We start from the raw sequence: 24,756 nt of genomic DNA on the forward strand, positions 1-24,756 counted from the left end.
GCTAAAACAACCCATTATAATAGCAAAGTCCATAAATGTGACGCTTTAAAGCACGAGTTAGTCAATATTATCTAGGTTCAATTGACTTGTGTACCATCTTCATCATGGCACCATGTGAATCGCCGGAGGTTATTTTATGTTAGTTATAGCTGCTCCATATCCAAACAGGTTAGTACTAAACTACGCTATTAAGTTTTGTAAGAACGGTATAGATTTTAGATTTTGGTTTTGACAGAGTATTTCACGTATAATTAGAAGAGTTGAGATCGAATCAATTCTACATTGCTTAATCAAATTCACGGAAGACTGGTAGGTAGTTGGATCCATAAATAGGCTGCTTATGTACTAACTATTTAATACCGTTTAAATAAACATTTATTTACAAGAATTAATAGATAGATGGACCAATCAAGCAAAATGCTTAGTAAAATTGTCCCTCAACGGGAGTGAGGCTCCTAGAAATGAATGACCAATTTAGTGAGATCCGGCATTAATTAACGAGATAATTGTAAACGGCCTACGAAGGGAGGCTAACGTATTGTATTTGATCAAGGTATGTAGCTCAAACTTTGGTCAATGAGTATCATGTGACACTCAGTGCACATGATTGTTCAGTCCTACTCAGTGAGGTTGCTGCTTGTATCAACTCTAAAGTTGCAGTGGATACTCGGTCGACTCAATTTCCTGAGGATACTCCAATCCGCCCTGCCGTCTCACTTCATCCATTACCTCCATAATGACAAGGCTTTCTTCCCAAGGCAGACCCTCACTCTCCACCTTTCCATCTCTCAGGCATCTGAAGACCTCATCAGCCTCCCAGTACATGCCATGGCCATCATCCGGGAACGGTTGCTCAAATTGGCGCACTTCGCCCTGTCCCTTGAGGATAACACGATACTTTGTCGGACGGAATGGAAACCCAAACACTTGAATTTCACCCTTGGTACCCTGGATGCGAATCTGGGGAATTTCACCCTTGTCATCCGGATCACCTGAAACGCGAATGTTGGTCATAGCCACACCTTGCGATCGGCGTATGCCATTTCCAGGTGTACTGTTTGGGAAGCTTAGCAAGATGGTGGTGGACTCATCTACACCTGTGAGATGATATGGCGTCATCTGCGATAAAACCGTAGGTGCCTTTCTCTGCTCTAGGGGCAAGGTGTGGTATAGAGTCTGGAAGACCCAGGTTAGAGAGTAAATGCCCACTGTAACCAAGAGAAGAAAAATAGGTCAGTACGATGTGGCAAATCTCGTAGAATAAAATACTCACAGTCAAGAAGAGAGCCACCAGCCAGCTTTGGGTTCACCATTCGATGCTCAGTGCCCCAAGTTTTCTCAACATCCTCACCAAAGCTCGTATCAGCCGTGACACGGAGAACCTCACCGATCTCGCCCTTCTGGATGGACTCGCGAATTTGTATACTTAAAGGGAAATAACGAGTCCAGACGGCTTCCATGAGGAAAACCTTCTTCTTGAGAGCAAGCTCAATCAGGAGCTTGGTCTGAGCTGCATTTACGGTGAAAGCCTTCTCGCACAGGACATTCTTGCCCGCTTCCAGTGCCAGCCTTACATTTTGGTAGTGGTGGGAATGAGGAGTAGCAACATAGATGACATCTACGTTTGAATCCGTGACAAGCTCCTCGTAAGAGGCGTATGCAGCGCAGGAGTTGGTGATGCCGACGGTCGAGATGAACTGCTTGGCCTTGTCTACAGATGAGGATGAGGCAACAGCTACGACTTGATGTTCGACATCAGAGGCATCGCGAGCTTTAGGATCTTTGAGCAGATCGTGAACGAACCCTGGAATATTTTTAGTTCATATCAAACCGTCTAGTGCGAGGGGGATGGTACTGTTCGCGATGCCGCCAGTGGCTATAGAAGTGTATTAGCTGCATTATTCAGATGAATTGATTAGATATATCATAGTCTCACCCATGATACCCCATCGAAGCGCCATGATTTAAATTGCGTATGATGGTTCCAAAGTTTGAATACTCAGAGATGGTATTTATGTTCTTCGGTTGTTTCGAGGTGGGGGAATCAATTGCCGTTATTCGGAGATGCGCCGAGTGGGGGAACCTGGCAACGTCATAAGGTATTATTTATGGCGGTCAATATTGATATTTCCCTTTTTTCACAACGTGTGTTAAATCAGTCAGAACCGAAATACCAGCTTTGCCTTCCTTTTTGCTCGAATAATTCTAATCCTTCTGTTCTACTGAACGCCCTGTTTTCCATGTAAAATATCCAATGCCAGATTGAAGCTGCTTTCTTCGGCTTTCTATTTCATAGATCCTCCGATTGACACTTTCTAGGATTAAATCGGTGAAAACCTTGAAAGATCTGGAGATACGTTACTTGGTACATCACAGAGAATTTAAAAAATTATTCCAAGTGTTTAACCATCAAAAACCTAGTAGAGTCAAGATTAAATAAACAAATTTGTGTGTGTACTACGAAGATAGATTCCAAGGTTACCAAGAACATCCATCCGTAATTTGAACGCCTCCAAATTTATGTTCAGCTGTCGGATATCATTTTCCTTCACAGATATAGACATAGAAGACGAGCAAATACTTTTAATAAAATAGCCTTGGAATATATTTTCTCTTCATAGTCACGTGCATACATCTTTGTTTAGAGTTCCGGTGCAAGTTGAGCCGATTCGTTATCGGAGGATAAGAACCCACCGAGGTCTATTTGATCTCTTCCTTTCATCGAAGCAATGGATTTGAAGGATGCGTTCGCCACGACTGGGTTCGTAACCCACGCGCTGAGACATCCCATAGAGTCATTTTTAAGCATTGGCCCAACTCTGAATGAGGCCACCGTCGGCTTAGCAGGATCATATTTCAAGCCAGAGCGCGACATTGGAAGTCTGAAAGGAAAGGTCATTCTTGTCACAGGCGGTACGTCTATCATTATCTTTCTCGCAATAGCTTGGCTTTGGTTAAACCATTCATACAGGAAATGCCGGCATAGGCAAGGAAACTATCCTCCAGCTAGCCAAGCATGAGCCTGCTTGCATCTACCTGGCTGCGCGCACAGAAAGCAAGGCAAAAGAGGCAATAGAATCGATTCGGGCCAAATTATCTACTCCAATTGACATTCGATACTTGCCGTTGGATCTTTCATCTTTTAAATCCATCCGGGCAGCTGCGGAACAGTTCCAAGCTGATACTAACCGATTAGACCTCTTGATCCTCAATGCAGGGACAATGGGCAATCCGGCCACAAAGACTGAAGATGGATTTGAGATCCAGCTCGGTACCAACCATGTCGGCCACTTCCTGATGACCAAATTGCTTCTTCCTACGCTGCAGCACACTGTTATGAGTGCGCGAGAGAGTGGATCTACCCCTGACGTCCGCGTTGTGACTTTATCTTCCGTGGGCCATGTTGTCTGTCCAACCTCATTTGAAGAAATGACGTCTACATCCTCGTTGTTAGAGGCTAGTACTTGGACCCGCTATGGCGCCTCGAAAGGTGCGAATATATTGTTCGCTGCTGAGTTGTCCCGTCGGTATCCAGAGATCATGTCTGTCGCTGTGCACCCGGGCGTGGTCAAAACTCCTCTCTACGATCATGTCAAATATACCAGCTCTTACGTGCAGCATACTCTGTCAGTTGTGGAGTCTATTTTCTTCCGAAATGTAGCCAGTGGCGCTCTCAATTCCCTATGGGCTGCTACCGCACCATTGGACAACCTGTCTAATGGTGCTTACTATACACCCGTTGGGAATCGCAGTAAGGGTACAGCCTTTGTTCGAAGACATGATATAGCCAAGAAGCTCTGGGAATGGACAGAGGATCAAATTGCCGAACGAAGCTAAGGTCGATATGTATAGTTATTTATGTTATCTGTCTGTGAAATATTTTGCCATGATTTTATACATGCGTCATCCCGAGGTCCTGTCGATGGATCTATCTGTTTAAATACTTTACTATATCTAGTGTCTATTTTATCTTTGGAAGTTTCAACCAAATGAGAGCGGCAGTATACATGAGCGGTAGAGTTGTGATGATGCCTTATCGTACTCTTATCGTTCCAAGCTCTCCACTCGGCACCTTCACCTCCACACTTGTATGCAATCACCATCTACCGAAGTAGCTATTGTACCCTATTAACACTCATTGTCGGCCCCTTATCCTTTTCAAACTTGGGATAATTTGAACTCACTCAAAAGGTCAGTCGTTTGATATATTTTATGGGTGTCTTCCAGCTGGGTCCGACCGCAATGCCCCGCATGATCAGTGTAATCTGGAGACTGAATTGATCGACTTTGATTAACATAAATAGGAATTATTTCACAAAGGCTTGCCCAGCTTAGATGTTATATTTGTCATCTTCATTCTCCTGCGCCTTGTGATCACCAAACCTTCTATTCCACGATATCCGAGAATCACCAAGATGGTGCTGCGGCTCCGCGTCGATGGCAAGTCCTTTAGAGATCCCCACGATCGGGAGATCATTTTGAGGGGCATCAACGTGGCTGCCGATGCCAAGTATCCCAGGACTCCGGATATCCCATCTCACTTTGGAGACAAGTTCTTCGAGGGGGACGACGTCTCCTTTGTTGGACGGCCATTCTCTATTGAGGACTCGCATACACACTTCAAACGGTTGAGAAAGCTGGGATACAATACTATCAGATACATCTTTACATGGGAAGCCATCGAGCATTCTGGGCCTGGGATCTATGACGATGAATGGATTGCCTTCACTATCGAAGTCCTTCGTATCGCGAAGCAATATGAGTTTTATGTTTTCATGGACCCGCATCAGGATGTCGTAAGTTCTATACGATTCACCTGGCGAGAGAAATACTGACTATCGATAAGTGGTCCCGGTTCTCAGGGGGATCAGGTGCTCCCTTGTGGACGCTGTATGCAGCGGGGCTGAATCCTCAAAGTTTCAAGAAGACTGGAGCTGCCTTTGTTCACAATACATATGATATCCCGGCTGAGTATCCTAAAATGATTTGGAGCACAAACTACACCCGACTTGCCTGCCAGACCATCTTCACGCTCTTCTGGGCTGGACGAGACTTTGCGCCAAAGGCCATAATCGACGGTGTGAACATCCAAGACTACCTTCAGAGTCATTTCATCGAATCTTGTAAACATCTGGCGCAGAAGATTCACGAAGCTGGGGATCTGGAACATGATGTGATCATTGGCTGGGAAACCATGAACGAGCCACATCGTGGCTTGATTGGATTCCAGGATATTTCAGTGGTCCCAGCGGACCAGCAGCTGAAGCTTGGAACATCCCCAACGGCGTTTCAAGCAATATTAACTGGATCTGGAAGAGCTTGTGAACAAACAACTTGGGCCTTTGGCAATTTTGGCCCAACCCAAACGGGCAGAGAGCTTGTGGATCCAGAAGGAGAATTAGCCTGGCTGCCAGCCGATTATGATGACAGCAAATATGGCTGGCAAAGAGACCCTAGCTGGAAGCTTGGAGAATGTATCTGGGCCCAGCATGGTGTATGGGATCCAGAAACCGATACACTGCTACAGAAGGACTACTTCTCGAAAGTACCAAGCACAGGGGATCCATTAAACTATGAGGTATTCACGAATACTTACTTCATGCAACACTACAGGGCGTATCGGGATGCTATTCGCAGCTCGTGGCCGGAAGCCATTCTACTATGCCAACCCCCTGTGATGGAAATCCCGCCTGATCTGAAAGGAACCATCGATGATGATCCAAATATGGTTCATGCAGCTCATTATTATGATGGTCTCACGCTTTTGACGAAACATTGGTGAGTACTGCTTCAAGAAACCAGTTCCACCCACCGCTAACGATGACAGGAACCGTTTGTATAATGTAGATGTCATCGGTGTTCTTCGGGGCAAATACTTAGCGCCGGCGTTTGCAGTAAAATTCGGCGAAACGGCGATTCGAAACTGTTTGCGTGATCAGCTCAAATTTCTCCGTGATGAGAGTTTCAATTACATGGGCAACCACCCCCTGGTTTTCACCGAAATCGGAATTCCTTATGATATGGATGACAAGCATGCATACAAGACCGGTGATTACAGCAGTCAGATCAGTGCCATGGACGCTAATCATTTCGCCCTTGAGGGCAGCACTTCTAATGGATTCACTTTGTGGGTGTATGAGACAGAGGTATATATTCCACTCTCCCTAGAAACTAAATCCAGGCTAACAATGCCCAGAACAATCATGAGTGGGGAGATCAGTGGAATGGAGAGGATTTGTCAATCTTTTCTTCTGACGATTCGGAACTCCCGATATCTAGCGCTGGCGTTTCATTAGACCCCACCTCTCCAGCGTACTCTGATAGCCACAATAGTGCAGACGAGCCAGGAGTTGAGCCACACAATCTCAAAGGTGCTCTCGCAGCACCCTCCATCTCCAGCGTTCAATCAAAGGCGGAACGGGCATTTAAGGGATATCGTGCGGCAGAGGCATATCTTCGTCCAAGCCCAATATACGTTCACAGCACCTTAGAAAACCATGTGTTTGATCTCAAGAGCTGCATCTTCAGCATGTCGCTGACCGCTCCATCAGCCACACGGACAGATGCACCGACTGAGATCTACCTCCCTGAATTCCATTTCCCGGCCGAGGACACTGCTGTCTCAGTCAGTGGCGGGAAGTGGGAGATTGAGTTTTACGATATTCAGACCATCCGGGTTCAGCGGTTGAGATGGTGGCACGCTGAAGGAGAGCAGCAAATCAAGATCGAAGGAGTCAAGCGCAAAGCAGGCGATTATTCCAACTTAACTGGAGATTTGTCATACCTCGAGCTATGCCAGCGAGGCCAATGCACGATTATGTGAAGATTTACTAGGCTATTTGGATTTGGCGTTTCAGAATCTAGCAGTATCACTTTATCCATAAGATTGCGAAATTGTTCTAGTGCACAGTCTTCTACGTAGCTGCATCAACCTTTCTCAGTCCTTTCCAAACTCTCACGCCCTGTTCCCATGTCGGGTCTTCTCTAGTCTCTACAACCCCATCAGATTTCAAGGTTCGCATACCCTTCCAACCACTCGTGTTCCAGCCAAATTCATCAGCGCCAGCTGCAACCCCCTGAACGAAGCGACTCAGCGGACCGACGAAAGCCTCCAGAGCAATCTTCTTCTCATCCGAGCTCAACACATCCCCATTACCCCAAAACCACAACGGATAGTCAGACGAGTGAGTAACCCCCCACTCCGGCGGAAAGGACTTATCCACACACTTCGCGCGAAACTCAACCCGATATCGATGTAGCAGCCGTGAAGCATCCACCCCGCCCGTATTAGAAGTCAGGGCGTAAATGAACCCGCGTTGCATTTCGTGGACTTGCATGTCGGCATATATCTTCCCCCATGCATCCGATACCCAATCTCTGCAGTCGGATGGTAGCTTTCCATCCGGATAATGCAGCGTCAGAAGTGCATCGACGAAGCGTTCTGGATAGTCTGCAATAAGACGCTTGCGAAGGGCAGGTAGGGTATCGGCCTTTGGAGGGTACCACACGCTATAGACGAAATGCTCGTCGCAACACTCGCCCAGAATCAACCGGATATTCCGCTCCAGTAATTTACGGGCAAAATCTCCATTGTCTAGGGCATCAAATAAGGTTGCGCTAACGAAGCCTGTGTCTGATGTTGGGCGGAATTGGTGCATTTCCAGTGTTTTGGTTACGTCTATCAACTTTTTTGCTGGGATAGAACGGAGAAGAGACAGCTTTTCAGCTGCGGGTAGATTCGGCGAAATGCTCAGTGCCGCCAGTAGCTCGTTGAATTGGAGTTGGGTTTCTTTTGGATACTTTGGTTGCACTGCTGGGGAATTGGACCAGATGCATGCTTGTCGGATAATTGACTGGTCATCTGGCTGGCGTAGATCATAGGCCAATTGATGGAAAACTGAATTTGCACCTGAATTGATAGTGTTAAGAAATCTGTAGCCACGCGTTATCCGATCATTGCAGATATATCTTACCTGCAGAGTAACCAGCGATGGTAATGTTGCTTCCATTGCCACTAAACAAGTGAATATTCTCCTTCGTCCACTCCATTGCAAGTCTCTGGTCCCAGAAGCCATGATTCCCAACTGTTTCCCCTGCCTCTGCAGCGTCCAGTTCCAACTCAGCCGAGTACAAGAAGCCAAAGAGATTCACCCTATAAGCAGGCATGACGATCACGCACTTAAAGTCGGTTTCGCCAATCAGCGCAGCAACGTTGAAAGAATTAGGAGAGCCGAATTGAAGCCAACCGCCATCTGCAAAGAATCAAAACATATCCAATTATAAGAAGGCAGTTGAAAACTTACGAATAAATATAAAAACGGGCCACCCGTCTTGCGGCGCCTCTCCTATCGGCACCCATACATTACATTGAAAGCAGTCTTCTGTCCATGCATCCTCGTTCTCGTTCTCGGGTGCAATGTCCCAGAACGCTGGCTGTGGACATACTCCTGCCCCGCCGTCACATTTACCTGGAATTTCCTGGGTGCCGTAGGTGAATGTTGGTGGCAATGGCTGGGCAAGTCGCCATCGCTGTGATGGGGGCAGTGCATAGCGGACGCCGCCGAAGTAGTGGCAGAGATCAGGGCCGTCGTCTCCCGGCACAGAGATTGTGACACCTTGGACGAAGCCGCGTTGGGCAAGTGATTTCAGGTAGGGTCGCCGAGAAGTTTCCATTGTGTAGAGGGATAATTCCAATGTTAATGTTGTGTGTTCACTAGGAGAACTTTATAGCATTTCATCCGTAAAGTGGATTGGGACCTTTTATTTCGGACTATAGTCCGCTGCTGTGTTGATCCAGATAAAAGATTGCCGAGATAGGATTAACTAATGTTTAAATTAGTAATAGACAGCCGATCGTAAGTTGAACGTTTGCGGGGTGAAAAGAAAGCCGAGCCGAGGATCACGTATGGAGTAAAGAAGATATGATATGAAGGCACAAGTTTCCAAGGCCTTAATATTAAAAATTTTTATAGAGAAATGACTGCTGCTGGCGAACTCAGTATAACTAGTGGACCTCCGCTTTTTTCATTTAAAACCAGTACCCTGGTGAACATAAGAGTTTCTCAAATAGACGCATCTATATTTTACTTCCTAGGTGTCAAATCATCCTCCTGCGTATCGGATGTCATATAAATCAATGGATGCCTCACTCAGGGTTCAAAGAAGTTAAGAGAAATTCTGTGTTTCTGTAGTGTTTCCTATGTAGACTCCTTAAGAGATAATCTACAGTTTGTAGCGCCGGCCTCTCGCTATAGCTCGAGCGTATGGGTGAGAGCTTGAAACAGAGATCAAATGATCTATATCCCCAGTGTGAACAAAGTCAGGAGACGCCTCATCTAAAGAGGTAATTCCAATATTTCGCATCGCAGTCTCCAGTTCATCTCGCATAACTGTATTGAGGTCAGCTTAGTATAACAGACTCTACAGGATAAAAACTCACTATCAATCAGATGCTCAACTCCATCTTGTCCATAATTGGTAGCGAACAACATACTTCGACCCATTCCAACGGCCGTTGCACCCAAACACACAGCTTTGAGGATATCTGTTCCACGACGAATGCCACTGTCAACGTACACTTCCATTGAGTCAAAGACTTCTGGGCATCGCCGATGGATCTCGAGCAGCGTGACGATGGATGGTGGGCTCGTATCTAGATTTCTGCCGCCGTGATTGCTGAGCAGGATTCCATCTAGTCCTATTTTCATAGCCATAATGGCATCATCTGCAGACATAACGCCCTTCAAACACACTGGTTTGTGAGTGTGCTGACGCACCCATTTCAGATCTTCCCATGTGAGGCCTGGATCGATAAAGCTAGACATTACTCGGGCTAGACCGCCGCCTTTCTTATCATTTTGTACTTTTGATGGGGCCATGGGCACAGAGAGGGTTTCATCGGCTTTGACGCGTTCATCAGCCTCACGCTTACCAGGCCAGGCTGCGTCTACCGTCACAAAGATAGCTTTGATATTGGGATTTGCAGAGCATTCACGAAGTAAAGCAGCTGACTTTTCTCGGTCGCGATTGACATATAGCTGGAAAAAGAAGTCTGCTGATGGTGCCGCTGTTCGCAGTTCCTCCATTGTGTAGGAAGAGTTATTGGAAATCTGAGCGAACTTTAGCATTTAGTGACACAATTTTGGAATAACACATACTCCTTGCATTATACCCTTGTTCTCACACGCCCGTGCAATGGCACACTCGCCATCAGGATGAATCAGTTTGGCCATAGCGGCAGGACTCACGAAGAGCGGCAGATTGTAGTGACCACCAAGGATATCAGTCCTGGTATCGACAGATCGAACATTTCGCAGTACACGCGGTCGGAACCATATGCGATCAAAATATGACTTATTGGCGTCTCGAGTGATGAGGTCTGTGGCTGCACTCGAGTAGAACGCCCATGTCTTCTTGTCAGCAGTTTTGGACGCTACAACCTCGAAGTCGTGGGTGTTGATTAAAGTGTGCAGATACGGCTTGTTGTCTTCCAAGAGCATTTGCGGGCTTTTGATTGGCGGCTTAGTCCAGTTTGCGTCAATTGTAGATTCATCGAGAACACCCTTCAGCTTGTCCGGTTGAAGATTTGATGTAAGCACACTTGAGGCATGGACTTGTGCGTATGCCCGAGTTGCATCGCGGCCTGCATGCTTCAAGATGACTGATATACTGATTAGGATAGATACTGAGGTCCAAAATCTGGAATCGTCATACTTGCGGGGCCGCCAGGATGTTCATCGAGGAAGTCGGTCACATCCCATACCTGTTTGTCGACCACAATCCAGCAGTCCCCAGGTGAGTTGTGTTTCGTGACTTGTTGGGCTGATAGAAGTACCATGATAAATTCCAAATGATTGGGATAGTTGAAGAAGATGTCAATGCTAGGATGGAGTGATACCTCGGAATAACTCCAATGTCAATAGGGAACGGACTTCTTTCCGCAGCCGGCAATCTTCCGTCCTTATCAAAAAGCTACAGGAATATAAAGCTATGATAAAGCTTACGAATAGTAAACTGATCGTATCAAAGTATTTCAGTATATAAGTAGCGGGTATCTATCAGATTTCCAGTCTACTCACTTTTCACCCCAACTTCACAGATATCTCGCAGTATCACAGTTCAAAGAACAAAATACCACCACGACCAACATGACCAACGTGGATCAATGATAGCCATGAGAAGAGGTCACCAATTCCAGTTGATTACCAGTTGCCACTTGTGTTGCCATATTTCAAATATGGCAATAGTTTCTGGTGTTAAGTTAGTATTTGAATACTATGTCACGTATATTTATCTCGAGGTTAAGAAATTAACTAGATACCTAGGTAGGTTTGTGAAAGGCTTCTTCAGGGCTGGCTCACTTCTCTTTATGGATAAGATGTGAATGAAAAGATGAGTCAACTTTTGAAGCGTATCGGTTATAGCCAAGGAAGTTGTAGAAGCAAATGATATATATTATGTGGGTCAGCTGACAGCCTTCGAAGGCTTATGCTCGCTTCTTACCCCGGACTTGATATGAGCTTGGCCATACATCGCCACGCATTCCCTTATAAACCTATTTTCAACATTATGGCTGCACAATGGCTTGCTCGCTTCAGCTGACATCAGGATTTAGTAGCTTTTTGGAATATAAAGTCTCTAACTTGAGATATTACGCGCTAGACTCTACCTACCCAGGTAGGTAGTATGCGTCTACCAGAGAGAAATATACACACAAAAAAAGCTGTATTGAAATATTGTCACGAATGAGAAAAAAACTAACCGATAGCTGAGGTGTAAACGAGCCGTCATTATGTCCAAGCTAAGTGGTATTCAGGTTTATACCCCTGAAACTCAACGATCCAGTCAAGAAGACCAAATGTTAGCACTAGACAAACCTGCGAGAGCAAAGTGGCTGCCAACTGCGGGTCTAGCACGGAAATCATAGGATTGTCCAGCTGTATGCCCGCTACCGGAAGTGACCCAGTATCGATCCGAGAAAGGAGCTGTACTCAGTCCATTCGAGATATAGGCGTGAAGATCATTGATGAAGATGTCCCGGGCATTTCCGGTGACTGTCGCCGCTACGAATGACTGCCAGTTTGTTTGGCCCCAGCCTAATGAGCCATCCAGTGGAACACCTGCGGTCTCCCGTACAGTGGGGTAGAACTTTGTGGTGGCTGTATAAACCGCAGTGGGGAAGACATTCAAGTCAAACAACTTGTCCGCATAGTGATTGAAGACAAGGAACCAAGGGTTTGTATCGTATTGGATCAGGAAGTGAGTGCCGTTAGCGTCAGTTCCGAGGCGGTCTGTCCAAATCTTTGTACCCCATTCTTTTGCAGTAGTGGTGTAAGTTGTTTCGTCAAACAATGCATCGTAGCTCGCAAGGCCAACCACAGCCTTGACCGCCAGGTTGGTTTGATTTGCAAGTGCACCCAGAGCATCATTTAGAGATAGTTGGGAGCTTGGATATAAACCATGCTCATAGAGATATTCTGCATACTGCTTCAGTTGGGATGCATAAGTTGTCGAGAGATCTGTGTTCCCACTGGCTTTCTGATAAGCATAGGTCAAGAGAATCAGATTACCGCTCTCTTCAATTGGCATTGACTCGCCGTTGGAGAGGTGGCCTGTTGCATTTGGATAATTTGCACCCAAATCATGGACTGCGTATGACTTGGAGTAAGCGTCACTGGCCTGGTATTCGAATACTGGACCGAGAAGCAGCTTAATATAGTTGGGGCTCAGAACATAAAAGATTGGGAATGCTGCGTAGATCACATCTATGGTGTTAATGTTTCCATCACTTGAGATCTCCTTGATAAAGGCGCGGGTGCTGCTGGTGTCAAACGATTCGAGAGGAACTGTCACTTCGATGGCACCGTAGACTTGTCGCACAGTGAGTGCGAGGATATCGGAATAGTTTGACCCGTAGCTGGACAATCCCGTTTTCTGAATCAGTTTATCGAAAGCTGTAGACTCAGTATTGGCGGCCGAATAGTCATCGAGGAAGTGTGAGACGGCATCAACTGTGTCAGCATAAGTTGCTCGATAGTACCCAGTCTGCGTAGTCCCCAGAAAGTTGATAGATTCTTCGCGGACATGACCAATCGCAAAAGTAACTGCCGAGGAAGCAGCAGTTTTACCCAAATCGTGGGCAAATGCTACAACTGATCCAGAAGCCCAGTTTGCATGGTTGCCATCCAGTTTTCCATTGTTGACGAAGAGCTCTCTCGTCGAAACCCGAGGACCGGCTCCAGTGGAAAGGCTGCTGCTCCCCGACGGGCGGGAGGCGTATACAGCGCTTCCCCATAGAGCCTGTGAGTTGCTATTTTGAGAGTAGGTGGACGCGCCAACTGTCTCGATCTGAAAAATATCTGTCGATCCATTTGTGGAATAACTCCAGCTAGAATCACTTGTTTGGCCAGTCCAGCTCGAGTCAATATCAGAGTAAATTTGCACAGAACTCGAAGAGCCAGCAGCTAGAGTAACTGTAAGATAGGAAAATGGCAGCGATTGACGCAGATAGTTTTTTGGCGATACGGGCGAGAAAAAGTCCAGAGTAAATGAGCGCGATCCAGCAGTCACCTGGAATGTCGAATGGGTTGATGTGTAAGTGGCCGCAGTGACTGTGGCTGATTTTGTGCCACTATTAGGGCTAGCCACGCCGAACAGGTTGTACGTAGTGCCATCCACACGTGCTATCACAGTCCAAATGAGGCTATTGCCGGACCAAAACTGCGCATTGGTGTTTGGAAATGATGCTACCGAGTTTCCTGGTATCCATGCTTTCGATCAGTTAGCAAAGTCGATCCATTCCTCACGGAAAGCATAGTATCAACACACCTGACAGATATGGGCTGCGCACAGCCAATGGATATGACGGAGCCTTCAAAGGAGAATAAGTGATAGCATCACCACCTACAGTGAGGTATGAACTCAACAAGGCAAGTGCCTTGATGACGCCTGAAAACATAGCTGCACGTGGACACAATACACCGTGTTGATCAGTGCTTGATTCTATCAAGTGAAGGCCGATCAAGGGGGTGAGAGGACAAATTGCTTCGAATCCAGGGTTATGTAAGATAAATTGTAGAAGCCTTGCATTCTTCGAGATCTGAAAACGGGGATCGTTCCGTCTACTGTTTTATATAATTTCAATTTTCATACGATGCTTGCGGGAGATTCGGTTTATTCCAGGGTTCTGATCACTACATCTCTAGTATAGCTTGCGCGAAAACAACGTTCACGCACATCAGTCGGCTCATGAACTGATTAGAAGGTGGGGAAGAACATGTAATTTGGTGTTTGATAGTAGTGAATTCAACAGAGGTCTGTTCACGTCAAGGTTTGTGACGATGCAAGCACGCCATCTAGTGCGGTATGATGAGCCTCAGATCATTTCCTCCCCTGAGGGGTAGAAAGCGAAAGCCGAGACTCGAGAGCCGAGAAGAATGCTAAGAACGAATATTTCTATGGCGTGATAAGTGTTGTAACTGATTCTACAAATGGCCGATTCTGCATGTAATCCAACCTTGGAAGATTGGCTAGAAGGTTGAATATGTTGGTGGATGTAAATAGGCTTATCACTTCAGATCGCATCGGGCCAAATCTAGATTCTTACTGTGTAGATAATTCATGCCTAGATATTGGGTCTAACTCTGAAATTTCGAATGTTATTTTTTTCATCCTCCCCATACCTACAATAATAAGTCAGCAGTCTTGTGACCATACTTCCTAGTATGATCAATCAAGTAACTAATTAAGTAGTCTGATTCTGCCCTGATTTGGGTCATTCTCTGGCGAGTTACTTAAAATCTGATGAAATCTTGATTTCCGACCCAGTCATTTATTGAGGTAAGGGCAGGTAGTTCTACATGTTTAGAGGAGCCAGGGGTAAATCCTCAGGCCTTCAAATCTGTCGAATCTACAATTTCCTTAATCATAGAAAAGAAAATAAATGGAGTTCAATAAGTTCGTTTAGTGACAAGCTTACTTGCATGTGTGTCTCTCAAAAGACAAAAGACTAAAAACGCTTCATGAAGCTGGACAGTTCAATGTATGCCCTTGAGCCCTCCTAAGACCGCGTGGGACTAGAGCTACTTTTCAATATAAAAGTCAAAGTTTCGGTCACCCTGTCCAATTGGTATAGCCTTGGCATTATTATCGTAGAGCGTCCGTTCAAAATATCGTATGCGACCATCTGCCTGCGCGAGAAGAATAGTTTGCTTCTGTGTGCCGTATGGTCCGCTGGAATAATTCTGGTCCAGATGCCCATTCAATTGTGACTTGCCAGTTTCACCCTCACCATGTCCTGTAGAACTCTCCTCGACCTTACGATCATCATGATCTTGGATTCCGAGGCCAGGAATGAAGATACTCTTGCGGAAGTTTATGCTGAAAGCATCGGTATCAATTGGAGTAGGACCTTCGTATTTTGGCAGGGTATCAGTGCTTAGAACGCGGAGGAGACATTCGATTAAAACATCCTCATTTTCTTGCGATTGCACATGGTCATCAATAGCAGCCGCTATAAGCTTTTCTCCATTAATAATTTTGGGCCAAGAACGGTCATCCACGCTTGTATTGCTGAGGCCGAGGGTTTGGTTCTTTTCGGCGGCCACCCAGGTGATATGATTCATGCTGGAAGAACGATTGGACACAATTGCCAGTGGCTCGTTGATACGACCACAGACTAGGCTGAAACCTCCTACACTTTTGGCTTCAGGGCCATTGACCATTGCCTGCACGAAGCTGTGGGTCGAATGCTTCTCGTTGGGGGAAGCAGTCAGCCAGCTGTTCACGATTCGACCGCGACTATACGCCCCGACTGCAGCAGTGGCCGTAGGCTCACGATAATTCGTCAGAACGGCCACTTTGCCTTGCCTTGTAACACCCATCCAGGTGCCTTGAGTGGAGCGGGCTAGATCCCGTGAGCCTAGAACATGCACGAATGGCTCCTCCCACCAGTCTGGCAACGAGGTTGGTCGATGGAGAAATTCCTAGGAAATATTAGTCTGAATTAATGCGATCTTCAACAACTAGTACATACATCTCGATTATCAATGATGATCAGTGAGTAATCCGGATGAGCGGTGGAGATTAAGGCGATGCACATTGCTAATCTCGTGACAATGTTGGAGAGCGTGAGACAGTAAACAGGATGTGTTTAAGATCGACACAAAGACGTGATGCAAGTCGAGATTGCTTATGAATCAGAACTTCAGAAGAGCGGGTCCGTAAAAGAAAGAATTAAAGACCCTGGGCATTGTTAGGCTGACAATAACTTGGTGTTCAAGATGGATTGTTGAGCGCGAGCGCGATAAGAGCGGCTTATCGATAAGAGATCTTTCCTTTGTAGTTGATGTCCCGTGACGTCAAGTTGTCAAACGAAACGCTAATTGATCCGGGGTCACAAGTGGATTCACTTTTCTTCTTTCACATCCATCTCCACTGGACCACCCCTTTCTTTCTCTACAGAACGGGGATCACCTTTAATTATAAAACATAAGACTTCAACCCCCTCTAAGTTCCTATCTATAGTTCTTTAAACCCTGTTTGGAGAGGGAATTCCGCACTTCCACCGTTGATTTACCAACCCCGCGTGCTCTTCTCCACTTCCGCTCTCTAAGATGTTCGGTCTTCTTGCGGACTTGATGTCGTGCGTATATCATCTACCAAATCCTGTGAAAATGGAAATATCTAACTCCTGCTGTCTGACAGCTCCGTCATCACCATCTTTTTTCCCGTATTTGCATCCTATAAAGCACTCCGCTCGTCTGATCCCTCCCAACTCGCACCATGGCTGATGTACTGGGTTGTACTGTCTGTTATTTTGCTAGCGGAATCCTGGACAGTATTTATTATCGGATGGTATGATGCAGTTTTTGCGACCCACCAAGGCATGTATAATCTGACAATGTCCATCCAGGTTCCCATTCTATAGTTGGATTCGTCTCTTTTTTATGGGCTATCTTGTCTTGCCCCAAACCCAAGGCGCACGGTTAATATACCAACAATATGTGGATCCCTTCTTGGAACACCACGAGCGAGAAATTGAGGAGCTTATCGGTCACACCCATGCACAGGCCAAGGCGCTAGGCCTCCAGTACTTCTACATGGTTGTTGATCTTTTTCGGGAAAAAATTCTCGGTCTCCCTCACCAGCAAAAAGCACCTCCAAGTCCATCTCCCAGCGGGCCTGTCTCCTATGCTCAGTCGTTGCTGTCTCGATTCAACCTACCCGCTACTGCGGAGCCTTCTAACACCACATCAAATGACTGGACTTCATATATGACCTCGGCTCTACGCTCTGTCACTGCCACAGGCAAGTCTCATGAAGAGCAACAGGAGGAGCTTTCAGCTAGTGGAAATCTGCTCCAACGGCAGATTCAATCCATGACCCCCATCGAAAAGGCGCAGTATATCTCGTCTCAGCGACAGGTGCTTGATTTTCTGCGATCAACCTTGGCAAGGGAGGAACAATCGATGGATCACAACGACCACGACACAGAAGATCTCGCCTATGGTGGTGGCGGTGTGTCTTTGCGGAAGAACCGCAGTGATAATTCCTTTGACGTAGTTGATGATGATGATCTGGAGAACCGCTCCAACCGACACACCAGCAGTCGGTGGGGTGGTTGGCTTGGAGCCGATCATGATCCTCCCAAATCATATGGTCCTGAATCCGCAACGCGGTCGTCTGGATATGATCGATACTAATGGGTAGATTGAGGTCCAAAAAGCCAAAAAATCCATAGAATCTGTCGTTTGCTACGGGGCGTTGGTCTTTTGAGAACGAAAATATTTGCTATTAATCAAGAAAACAAGCTTGATTCGAATCGGACAAGTGGTCTTGTCCCTGCAGCAATGAACGGTTTACCTTTGCGTCTTCAATGGTATGACATTAAGATTTGTAGATGTGTCGAAGTTTAGAAACTATCAATGAGGTACCTAGGTATTGAACTGAGGGATAGGTCTACCTGCGAACCAGACACTCCCCAAATGGACGCAGGATCGGAGGGGTAGTGGGAGATGAAGAAGGAGACTTAGGAGAAGCTCATAGAAGAGAATGTGCCTGATGGTCTAATCTCTAAAACGCATCACTTAGTTATTTAATGCAAACTAGTTAAACAAATATGAATGACTAACGAATTAGTCTGACATGTATCATAAAACACGTGATCTCGCGACTATCTAATGACGTTCATCAGCCCTTTTCCTCGACGCGTCACCAAGGGCTCATCATGCCCCCAGAACGAACAAACGCGCCGGTGAAGTTGTCACTGCCTCTGGTAAGGGGTCGGAGTTTCTTGACGTATTTAAATATCGATCACTGACTCGCAGTCCAGCAATATCAGCAAGACATCTTCAACGAACTGCGCTCCGAGGATGAATTGATTATCCTTGCTCGTGGCCTAGGCCTACTTCATCTTATCACGAACCTCCTACACTTTTACGATGCGGCCGGTAATAACTTGGTATTGCTGGTGGGTGCAAATAATAGGGAGAATGACTGGATCGGAGAGGGTATGTGTGTGAGATCTGCGTCTGGACTACCGCTTACAGGATATCAATAGCGCTCGCTGAGCACTATGCTGTTAGCAAGTCTCCGAATGCTAGGGGGTTAAAAGTGATAAACACTGAGAAAGCGACTATATCGACGCGGTCCGTATATGTTGTCTCTTGTTGGTTGCCGAAAGGAGCTGATGGTATTACAAAACAGAGAGCGAATCTATGCCGAAGGTGGGATCCTGAGCGTCACATCTAGAATATTAGTGGTTGATTTGCTATCAGGTACGTGCGTCAGGTCATGAAGGAAGAGAAGTGAGCTAATTCATCTAATAGGACTTCTCGACGCTGAGAAAGTCTCAGGCATGATTATTCTACATGCTGATAAGTAAGACTTGGTCATCATTTCAGTATTTAACAGGACTGATATGTGTAATAGAGTCGTTGCTACATCATTGGAGGCGTTCATCGTTCGTATTTACCGACATGCGAACAAGCAGAGTTTCTTGAAAGCTTTCTCTGATTCTCCCGAGCCATTTACCACGGGATTTGCCCCGTTAGCCAACATGCTTCGTAACCTTTTCTTGCGAAAAGCATCACTTTGGCCCAGATTTCACGTATCTGTCGCTGAGGCTTTGGAAGGAGATCGGAAGGCTGAAGTGATCGAATTAGAGGTCCCAATGAGCTCGAAAATGCAAGAAATTCAGAATGCAGTCCTCGAATGTGTGGAGATCAGTATTACTGAGCTCAGAAAATCGAACACTGGTCTTGACATGGAGGAATGGACGCTGGATAGTGCTTTGCATCGAAACTTCGATGTATCAATACGGCGGCAAATGGATCCAATCTGGCATCGTGTCAGCTACAGAACAAGACAGATCGTTAGCGATCTTTCTGATCTTCGAGCGATTCTTCATGCTCTACTCACTTATGACTCGGTATCTTTTGTTAAGTACCTGGACACCATTGTGGCAGCCCACTCACCCCCGCCTGGTTCGAATAAGCACAATTATTCACCTTGGCTCTTCCTTGATGCAGCCCACGTCATGTTTCAAACAGCCAAGGCGAGGGCGTATGAAGGAAGAATTGGCAATGATTCGTCACGCCCTACTTTCTCAACTACATTTGCTGCAGAGCTACAATCCGTTCTTGAGCCCCTACCAAAGTGGAAAGTTCTAGCAGAAGTGCTTGAGGAGATCGAGTATGATGCCTACGTTCATCCAGTGGGTGGAGATGAATCTCATAGCACAATCCTGATCATGTGCAGTGATCAACGGATATGTCGTCAACTTCGAGAATTTATTGGAAGCATGCACGCCAGAGTTGGCCACCAATCAAAAGACTCAGATGACGAAAAAGAACAATCATCGGCGGAGGTAATGATGCGACGCCGATTACGTGACTATCTGAATTGGAAGCGCTCACTATCTAATGTCAACAAAAACCTATCTCAGCCCGGAGTTGAAGGGAGTTCCGGTGGACCTAACGGGTCAGCATCAACTCCATCAAGACCACAGGGAAAACCCCCACCACCTAAGCGCCGTCGAGTTCGCGGAGGAGGCGCAGTAAATTCTGCAGCGGGACGTGTGCCAACTAGTAGCGTACAGACTGTGGTGGAACAGCCTGATCAAGTGATCAACCTACTCAATGAAATTCAACCAACAGAGGTAGAGGAAACTCAGAAGGAAGAGATCACTATTGATGATCTGGAATATATGGACGATTATTACGAGCTTTATGATATGGACGATTTGGTCATGATACATTCATACGATGGGGACATGGATGAACACATCTTGGAAGAAGCTCGGCCACGATACATTATCATGTATGAGCCAGATGCCGCCTTCATTCGTCGGGTAGAAGTATACCGCAGCTCTCACTCAGGACGAAATGTGAAAGTCTACTTTATTTACTACGGTGGGTCTGTTGAGGAACAACGATATCTGAGTGCAGTGCGGCGAGAAAAAGACTCCTTCACCAAGCTGATTAAAGAAAAGGGTGTAAGTATCACGGGTTCAGTCTCCTTGCAGGTAGGCTAACCTCTCCAGAACATGGCTGTCACATTGACACATGATAAACGCGCCGAAGACCCGCAAGAACAGTTTCTCCGCACTGTCAACACTCGGATTGCCGGAGGAGGCCGATTAACAGCCACGGCTACCCCTCCTAGGGTAGTAGTCGACGTGCGAGAGTTTAGAAGTGCTCTCCCGTCCCTGTTGCATGGTAACAACATGGTTGTGATCCCCTGCCAACTGACAGTGGGAGACTACATTCTAACTCCAGAAATCGCCGTAGAGCGCAAATCCCTTCCTGACTTAATCTCATCTCTCCGGAATGGACGTCTTTACAACCAGGCCGAAACAATGCTCCAGCACTACAAGTACCCAGTGCTGCTGATTGAGTTTGACCAAAATAAGTCATTCACATTTGATGCTTTTGCCTCTGCAACATCAGCTACTAGTTTCGTGACAGAAACAGGCTTCACATCCAGCGGGCAAGCAACCAGCAGTAGCGCACTTGCTAACTCATCAAACCCAAAATCTGCTCAGCACATGCTTGTCCTTCTCACCCTTGCCTTTCCCAGGCTGAAGATTGTCTGGTCTTCCTCTCCATACCAAACAGCCGAGATCTTTGCTGAGCTAAAAAAGAATTCTGAGGAGCCTGACCCTCTTCGCTCCGTTCAGATAGGACTTGACATTGACATTTCTGAATCTGCGGCTGGGTCCAGTGGTATTATGGGTGTATCTGGAATCGAGACCCGTATCTTTAATCAGCTTCCACAAGATATGCTGCGAGCTGTTCCGGGTGTAACTCCCCAGGCTCTTGAGAGATTAATTCTAGAGACAGAGAACCTGACCGAAGTTGCCAATATGGACTTCGATCAGTTGGACCCGCTTGTTGGCAAAGAAGCTGCGCGAAAGATTGTGGCATTTTTCCGCAAGAGTGTGTTTGATGATTAGAGATAATCATACTTTCGTTCATATATTAATACCCATCTAGATGAGAATCATAGTTTATGTCTTCTAATAGAATACTCTATTGTGGTACACCTAGGTCGAGGGAGAAAAAGAATGAGAAGAAGACAGAGAGAGAGAGAGAGAGAGAGAGAGAGAGAGAGAGAGAGAGAGAGAGAAAGAGAGAGAGAGAGAAGATCAAGGTAAGCTACTCGAAGAATTGAAATTTGCTTATTTGACGGAGAAGACGTGGACCAGAAGGCCATCAATACAGCCGTATTCTTGATAATTACGATTTCTCCCTCTTATTCTATTTAAATTCTTTTCTCCAGAGCTGTTGCTTCTTACACACGTGGGCTCTTCTCTGAATCCACCGCTTTCTACTTCTTCAAAATAAGGATCAAAATTAGATTTAAATGGAGTTAGTGGTAATAAGAAGTTTTCTGAGTCTGGTGTAGAGGGCATTCTAAATTTATAAACAACGTTGGATTCCCATAGTTCGGAGCCATATCGATCACGTGACCCTATTTGACTGATTGCTTCAATCGTCATTCTTTGATTTCGTGCACTAGCTCCTACGACCACCATTCGCCATGTCAAGCTCCTACACCAACGAACCAAATCCTACAGCATCAGCGACTCTACATACCACCATTGGACCCATTCAAATCTCATTGTTCGCAAACCAGGCCCCTCTCACCTGCAAAAGCTTCCTCCAACACTGCAAGGACAATTACTATGCCGGAACAGTATTCCATCGTGTGGTGCCTGACTTTGTGATTCAAGGCGGTGATCCATCAGGTACTGGGTCTGGTGGTACCTCCATCTACGAGTATCCTGAATTCGAATATGATCCTGAAGCCCGCGACCCAACAGAGCGGGTTGTTCTCCAAGATGAAATACACAGTCGCCTGCGTTTCAACAGGCGAGGACTTGTCGGAATGGCCAAGAGTGAAGATGGGTCTTATGGCAGTCAGTTCTTTATCACACTCGCCAACACCGAGGCAGAGATGAATGGGCAATGTACAATGTTCGGACGGTTGGAAGGAGATAGTATCTTTAACGTGTTGAAGATCGCGGATGCGGATCGCATTGAGGGCACTGAGCGGCCTGTGTATCCAGTGAAGGTGACATCATGCGAGGTCGGAGAATTGGGTCCATTGGCAGGCAAGTTGAAGGACAGAATGTCTGCTTCATCAATAGCAATGCCAAGCGAGAAACAAGCTCCCAAGAAAAAGAAGAAGGCAGGAAAAGGAAGAACCCTGCTGAGCTTTGGTGATGAAGGCGACGAAGACATGCCCATACGGCCGGCTAAGCCAAAATATAACGCGACGCTCGTCACGGATGCGCCTGGAGCGACAATGGAAGTGCAAAAAACCTCAAAATCACAACCTACAGAATCCCAACAGCCGCGGAAACGACCGAGATCTCCCTCCCCACAGCGCTCTCCATCAGCGGAACGCAGAAAACGTCCTAAGAGCCCAGACCCAGTGAGCCAACTGCCACTTCAGAACCTCGAATCACCAAGTCGCTCGCCCAGTCCCCCACCGAAAAATGAATCCAAGCTATCACGGACAAATGCGGAGATTGAGTCCCTCATGGCATCCATGCGTCGCACCGTCGACACGGGCCCTTCTGATACCGGGAAAAAGAAATCAGCCATCGAAGAAATGATGCCTAGCACTGCGACTCGAGCCCGCAGGCGACCTCCCCCAGGCTCCGCTAACAGTGGCGGCACAGCACCTAAGAATTCCGCAGAATCTGAAGCACTACGCATGTTCAATGCGTTCAAAGCTAAGTTGCAATCGGCCGACGCAACTAAGAATGTCAGTTCAAAATCGGGGAAGGAAGTTACTCATAAGCCAGAGCAAGTTGAGGATGAAGAAGAGCAACTTTGCGACCTTCATTTTATCGTCAATTGCCAATCCTGCAAGTCCTGGGATGATGACGAGACTGCGGCAACGGATGATCACAATGACGATGACAAGGGCTGGTTGTCCCACCAACTTCGATTCGGCAAAGATACTTTGGGTAAAGATTTGAAATGGAAACAGGACCATAGAGATGATCTTGACACCCTGATGGTAGTGGATCCACGCGAGAAAGAGAAGGAATTGGTGGGTACTGGACGCCGGCGAGTAGGTCTAGAACGTGATCGCGAGCGAGAGCGTAAGCTACAGCATGCTGGTAATATGGAATGGGACCGAGAGAAGAGTCGATAGTAACACACATCGGCCCTTTGGATAAGCGTTTGTCAACCTGGAAGTCATTGAAACTAGGAATTTACTACTAAGACCGGAAAGACTAATCATCAAATCAAAGTCAAAGGCTCAATCAATTAAACCATGCTCAGGTGGCCCACCTACTAGCATGTAGACATCAACCTTCAAATTCCACACAACTTTTGAATAATCTAGGTATGCAGTCTGGAGTCTTTTTTGACCTAATATCGGCGTTCCCGAATTCCAAATTCACATCAAGAATACAAACACAGCTACCTAGATATGACCAAAGATGACTCATATCTAATGGCAAATTACATCCGCCAGTCAGCTACAATTTTCCTATCTAGACACAAGCAGCACTCAGGCTAATCAAAGTGACATCGGCCTCAAAGCATTGCTTGTCACTGTCCACACTGACAGCCTCATACAAGGTCGAGTTATCACAACCAGAGGCAGTATAAGTGCTGAACACAGCAGATGTTCCATCAGGACAAGTGCCAGAAGCAATGTAGGCACTGAAGGACTTGAGGGGGAAATTTTCGATATTGACGCAGGATCCATCGTAGACGCTGGCACTGGTGCTGACGCTGCTACAATCATTATAGAAGGATCCACCATAACTTATGGTCGGATTAGTTGCCACTGCGGCAGCTACCAGGGTGCAGAGAACAGTAATAATCTAGTCCATTTTGTTAGATTCGGAGATTGTTGGAGAGAAGGGTCTGTCTACCTTAGGCATCGTGATGTCTGAGATGGAAGCGAGAACTGGTATGATTCGAAAGGAACTTTGGAAGACGGCCAATAAGGGAGCCTTGGAAGAGCAGAATAAATGACTTCTTATATATCTTTCCTATCCACATCCGTTTCGTAATCTAGGCTACACACAAGCTAGCCCCGGTATTCACTTCAATAAGCATTGAGATTATTGAGCTGATATCCTGATGGAGACAATGGTCCGACTCTAGTATGTTCTACGACTTCAATATTCAGTACTTTGGACTAGATAATCCTAAGTCCGGGGATTAAACTCGGGATTAAACTCGGGATTAAACATTGTAACCTCTAGGTAAGCAAGCTATGCAT

General features: G+C 46.3%; 11 protein-coding genes across 11 annotated transcripts; 5 read left to right on the forward strand and 6 right to left on the reverse strand.

Annotated features, from left to right (window-relative positions):
• Positions 1 to 648: 648 nt before the first annotated feature.
• Positions 649 to 1,961, reverse strand: N7495_006610 (Gfo/Idh/MocA family protein; the record flags this gene model as incomplete). The annotated part of the gene is made up of 4 exons (XM_057209261.1): positions 649 to 1,208; positions 1,274 to 1,804; positions 1,856 to 1,876; positions 1,937 to 1,961. 4 exons carry the CDS (start codon positions 1,959 to 1,961, stop codon positions 649 to 651), a joined length of 1,137 nt encoding a protein of 378 aa, XP_057063035.1.
• A 768-nt stretch (positions 1,962 to 2,729) lies between these two features.
• Positions 2,730 to 3,837, forward strand: N7495_006611 (putative short-chain dehydrogenase/reductase family protein; the record flags this gene model as incomplete). Its single annotated transcript, XM_057209262.1, has 2 exons — positions 2,730 to 2,913; positions 2,972 to 3,837. 2 exons carry the CDS (start codon positions 2,730 to 2,732, stop codon positions 3,835 to 3,837), a joined length of 1,050 nt encoding a protein of 349 aa, XP_057063036.1.
• Positions 3,838 to 4,415: 578 nt separating this feature from the next.
• N7495_006612 (sterylglucosidase 1) lies at positions 4,416 to 6,823 on the forward strand (the record flags this gene model as incomplete). Its single annotated transcript, XM_057209263.1, has 4 exons — positions 4,416 to 4,796; positions 4,847 to 5,778; positions 5,828 to 6,146; positions 6,197 to 6,823. The coding sequence occupies 4 exons, from the start codon at positions 4,416 to 4,418 to the stop codon at positions 6,821 to 6,823; spliced, it is 2,259 nt and encodes a 752-aa protein (XP_057063037.1).
• Positions 6,824 to 6,914: 91 nt separating this feature from the next.
• On the reverse strand, positions 6,915 to 8,673 carry N7495_006613 (putative carboxylesterase; the record flags this gene model as incomplete). Its single annotated transcript, XM_057209264.1, has 3 exons — positions 6,915 to 7,909; positions 7,974 to 8,252; positions 8,304 to 8,673. 3 exons carry the CDS (start codon positions 8,671 to 8,673, stop codon positions 6,915 to 6,917), a joined length of 1,644 nt encoding a protein of 547 aa, XP_057063038.1.
• Positions 8,674 to 9,222: 549 nt separating this feature from the next.
• Positions 9,223 to 10,837, reverse strand: N7495_006614 (FMN-dependent alpha-hydroxy acid dehydrogenase; the record flags this gene model as incomplete). Its single annotated transcript, XM_057209265.1, has 4 exons — positions 9,223 to 9,389; positions 9,440 to 10,109; positions 10,158 to 10,660; positions 10,714 to 10,837. 4 exons carry the CDS (start codon positions 10,835 to 10,837, stop codon positions 9,223 to 9,225), a joined length of 1,464 nt encoding a protein of 487 aa, XP_057063039.1.
• A 1,007-nt stretch (positions 10,838 to 11,844) lies between these two features.
• On the reverse strand, positions 11,845 to 13,957 carry N7495_006615 (glutaminase family protein; the record flags this gene model as incomplete). Its single annotated transcript, XM_057209266.1, has 2 exons — positions 11,845 to 13,769; positions 13,828 to 13,957. 2 exons carry the CDS (start codon positions 13,955 to 13,957, stop codon positions 11,845 to 11,847), a joined length of 2,055 nt encoding a protein of 684 aa, XP_057063040.1.
• A 1,123-nt stretch (positions 13,958 to 15,080) lies between these two features.
• N7495_006616 (NRDE family protein) lies at positions 15,081 to 16,099 on the reverse strand (the record flags this gene model as incomplete). Its single annotated transcript, XM_057209267.1, has 2 exons — positions 15,081 to 15,983; positions 16,034 to 16,099. The coding sequence occupies 2 exons, from the start codon at positions 16,097 to 16,099 to the stop codon at positions 15,081 to 15,083; spliced, it is 969 nt and encodes a 322-aa protein (XP_057063041.1).
• A 514-nt stretch (positions 16,100 to 16,613) lies between these two features.
• Positions 16,614 to 17,702, forward strand: N7495_006617 (HVA22/TB2/DP1 family protein; the record flags this gene model as incomplete). Its single annotated transcript, XM_057209268.1, has 3 exons — positions 16,614 to 16,642; positions 16,705 to 16,854; positions 16,913 to 17,702. 3 exons carry the CDS (start codon positions 16,614 to 16,616, stop codon positions 17,700 to 17,702), a joined length of 969 nt encoding a protein of 322 aa, XP_057063042.1.
• Positions 17,703 to 18,226: 524 nt separating this feature from the next.
• Positions 18,227 to 21,454, forward strand: N7495_006618 (ssDNA endodeoxyribonuclease RAD1; the record flags this gene model as incomplete). The annotated part of the gene is made up of 7 exons (XM_057209269.1): positions 18,227 to 18,274; positions 18,332 to 18,509; positions 18,560 to 18,647; positions 18,706 to 18,776; positions 18,828 to 18,879; positions 18,931 to 20,494; positions 20,543 to 21,454. The coding sequence occupies 7 exons, from the start codon at positions 18,227 to 18,229 to the stop codon at positions 21,452 to 21,454; spliced, it is 2,913 nt and encodes a 970-aa protein (XP_057063043.1).
• Positions 21,455 to 22,041: 587 nt separating this feature from the next.
• On the forward strand, positions 22,042 to 23,670 carry cwc27 (putative peptidyl-prolyl cis-trans isomerase; the record flags this gene model as incomplete). Its single annotated transcript, XM_057209270.1, has 1 exon — positions 22,042 to 23,670. One exon carries the CDS (start codon positions 22,042 to 22,044, stop codon positions 23,668 to 23,670), a length of 1,629 nt encoding a protein of 542 aa, XP_057063044.1.
• Positions 23,671 to 24,016: 346 nt separating this feature from the next.
• N7495_006620 (uncharacterized protein) lies at positions 24,017 to 24,412 on the reverse strand (the record flags this gene model as incomplete). The annotated part of the gene is made up of 2 exons (XM_057209271.1): positions 24,017 to 24,352; positions 24,404 to 24,412. 2 exons carry the CDS (start codon positions 24,410 to 24,412, stop codon positions 24,017 to 24,019), a joined length of 345 nt encoding a protein of 114 aa, XP_057063045.1.
• Positions 24,413 to 24,756: the final 344 nt, after the last annotated feature.

Source organism: Penicillium taxi, assembly GCF_028828555.1.
Source record: "Penicillium taxi strain IBT 34144 chromosome Unknown utg000004l_segment0_segment0, whole genome shotgun sequence".
Classification (NCBI taxonomy): domain Eukaryota; kingdom Fungi; phylum Ascomycota; class Eurotiomycetes; order Eurotiales; family Aspergillaceae; genus Penicillium; species Penicillium taxi.